General features: G+C 32.3%; 1 protein-coding gene across 1 annotated transcript; it reads left to right on the top strand.

Annotated features, from left to right (window-relative positions):
* Nucleotides 1-763: 763 nt before the first annotated feature.
* LOC117613527 (histidine-containing phosphotransfer protein 5-like) lies at nucleotides 764-2,317 on the top strand (the record flags this gene model as incomplete). The annotated part of the gene is made up of 5 exons (XM_034342143.1): nucleotides 764-864; nucleotides 1,156-1,286; nucleotides 1,375-1,452; nucleotides 2,032-2,103; nucleotides 2,245-2,317. Coding segments are annotated over exons 1-5 (414 nt in total), but the record flags the coding sequence as incomplete, so codon positions are not given.
* Nucleotides 2,318-3,043: the final 726 nt, after the last annotated feature.

Here is a 3,043-nt window from a genome sequence, read left to right as displayed (position 1 = left end):
GCAAAGGGAAAATTCTTCTAGTCACTCGTCGAAGATTGGTATTGTTGCAAGTAAGTTAGCTGGATTAGAATCATTCCTATCTATACCTTCCTATCTGCTATATACCATTCAACGACACCTCCTTGTGTCTTCGTCAGTGCTTGCAGCGTTGTTCTTGGGCACCGAGTAATATGAAAACTTCTCTATGTTTGATTAGGGTTGAATATGATGAGTAGGGTGTGGTGTATTTATTAAAATTATATTTATTTCACAATTCAATATATTCTTTTTGGTCATTTTATATTAGAGTAAATTAGTAATTTAATAATAGTTTGATAATAGGTATACACAATTAATATTAGGATTTGTTTGGCAGCACTCTAAATCAAACAATCTGACTATAAAAGGATTTGGGCTAAGGCAATACAATCGAAATCAAATAAGGCAATACAATCGAAATCAAATATTGGGTTGGGCTCGGGGCGGGTCTCTGGTTGCACCCATCCAATTTGCATTCCTATACTACAATTAGTAAAACATGAACAAAAAGCCAAGCACAAATAAACAGACCATCGTGAAGCTCATGAAGCTATGGAATGAAAAGCCAGACCAGAGACATGCAAAGCTCATGCCTCTTCAGTCTTAACACACATTCTATGCAGCATGAAAATAACATCCACACATATATATATATATATAAATAAATAAAACCATGCATCTGTCTCTATTACCTTCTCTTCAGTCATTTCATCACTTTCATCTCTGTACTCTCTCTCTCTCTCTCTCTCTCTCTCTCAAAACAAAACAAAAAAGAAGAAGAAAAAAATGTCTGGGAAGGAACTTGGCCAAGAGCTCAAGGAACTCGTCAGCTCCTTGCAAGACCAAGTCCTTCTCTAATCTTTTTACTTTTGGAGTTTATTGCTTTGCTTTCTCTTCTCTAATTCTTGTTTTTGAAGTTTTATTTATTCATCTTAATTTAATTTAATTTAATTTTTTTGTTTAATAGCTGATTTTATTGTGTAATTATATAATTTATCTTTCTTCTCTCTCTTTTTTTTTTCCCTGATCAAAGGGTTACTATTTAATGTCAATATTTTATATTTTAAAAATATATAACAAAAAGATGATCAAGTTAAATTAATATTGCAGCTAATTAACTACAATATTTCCTGGCAGGGAATTTTGGACGAGCAATTTGATCAAATGAAAGCAGTTCAGAATGAACAAAATCCTTGCTTTGTTGTGAATTTGATCACCACATTCCTTGGTGATGCTGAAAATATTTTGGCACAACTCAGGACATATCTGTGATTTTCTTCACTGTTTTAATTTACTATTTTGTTATTACATATAAATTATTTATATTATATATTGATTTTGGAAAATTCAATTTAGGAGTGCTGAGGATCCTGATGAAGTCAACTATCCCCAGGTGGCAACTCTTGCCCTCACGCTCAAGGGAAGTAGCTCAAGGTATAATAAATTGAATGCCACACATTATTTTAATTTTAAATGTTAAACCTTTTTATTTTAGGTTTTGTTGCTAAATGAAAATTCAAAGCAATTTTGCACAAAAAAGGCATGAACAAAATTGTAAATTTAACATAATGTTGTGACCTAAACTAATGTAGTCGGATCCGAAATAGCTCAAGATAAACTTAAATGCCAACTAATTTTTTGCCCAAGAAATAATGACAACCGTATTTACATTAAATGTTTTTTTTCTTCTTCTTGTTAACCGTATTTTAACTAAATGAAAAAGTGACATGTGTAAGGATGTGAAGAATTGTTACACATCGAAAAAGTTTAAAAACCTGCAAGGATATACAAAGAGTTGGATCACTCCCCCCTCTCCCCCATAAAAAAAAAAGAAGTAACAAATTAATTTTTTCAAGCCTACTATATCCATAAAGACTAACCATGGTTTTAAGCTTTTAATGTTGAATGATATATGTATAGAAAATAAGCCCAAATTATTCTTTCTTGTACATCCTTTTGTCACACTAAATAATTTAATTACATTGATCCTCTCTGCTGAATTTGGACTTACAGTGTTGGTGGTTGCCGGATGGCGTTAGCCTGTAGCCAGCTCCGAGATGTAAGCGATGTAAATGACCATGAAGGGTAAGAATTGGATACTATTATAGCGAAATTATATTTCTTAATATTCACTCAAGACTTTTATAAGAAGAACCCTTATTTGATCTACATGGATAAAGACCTCTCTTATGAAAACTGTTTTTGACGCAAATCTTATGCTTGTAGGTGCATTATTTTTCTTGACCTTATTAACCAACAGTTTCTCATCTTGCGGGAGAATCTGAATCACATTGTTCAGGTACCGGAAATTCTTAGCTTTAACATGCATTTTTTATTTCATATTTTCCTCTTGTTTTGTTCTAATATTCTTTTTTTTTTCCCCAACAAAAATCTGGAAACATAATGGAGTGCAGATGGAACGCGCAATCCATGAAAATGAGGTCAAAAGGCGCAATATGTAGAGAGAGCTGCTTTGTTCACTTTGTTAGGAGACCTTCTCCAGAAGCTCATTGGTTTCTTTATTATGTTGTTGGCTATGGAATAAAAGTTCATTACTGAACTTACTATCTTTTATTACAGACACATATATATTACGGGAAAATTAAGGTCCATGGGTGAAATGCTTGTTTCAGGATAGATTACAGAGATAACATGCGAAAATAAACTATTTTGAACAAACTCTTGGAAGAATCTTTTCACAAAAAATATGAGCACAAATTTTAATTGATATATACTTTGAATTTCTTTTTACTTTTTTGGTTACATCAAAATATTTTACGAAAACAAAAACCAGTGACATGCCTATTTTATTCACATAGAAAAAAATTCGTAGTTGCCAAGATGTTAGTATTGATTTTTTTTTTCTTATCAAGAACACAAACATTCATTAAACAATCCAAAACCAATTAATTACAATTGACAGAACCTGTGTGCTAAAGAGTGGCGTTATTAAAACCTTGCCTTATAAAAACCCCCCCAAGGAGGAAAATCCGGTTTGTTCACTTTGTTAGGAGACCTTCTCCAG

This window comes from Prunus dulcis, unplaced genomic scaffold, assembly GCF_902201215.1.
Source record: "Prunus dulcis unplaced genomic scaffold, ALMONDv2, whole genome shotgun sequence".
In the NCBI taxonomy this organism is placed as follows: Eukaryota; Viridiplantae; Streptophyta; class Magnoliopsida; order Rosales; family Rosaceae; genus Prunus; species Prunus dulcis.
This window is presented reverse-complemented; position numbering and strand designations above follow the sequence as displayed.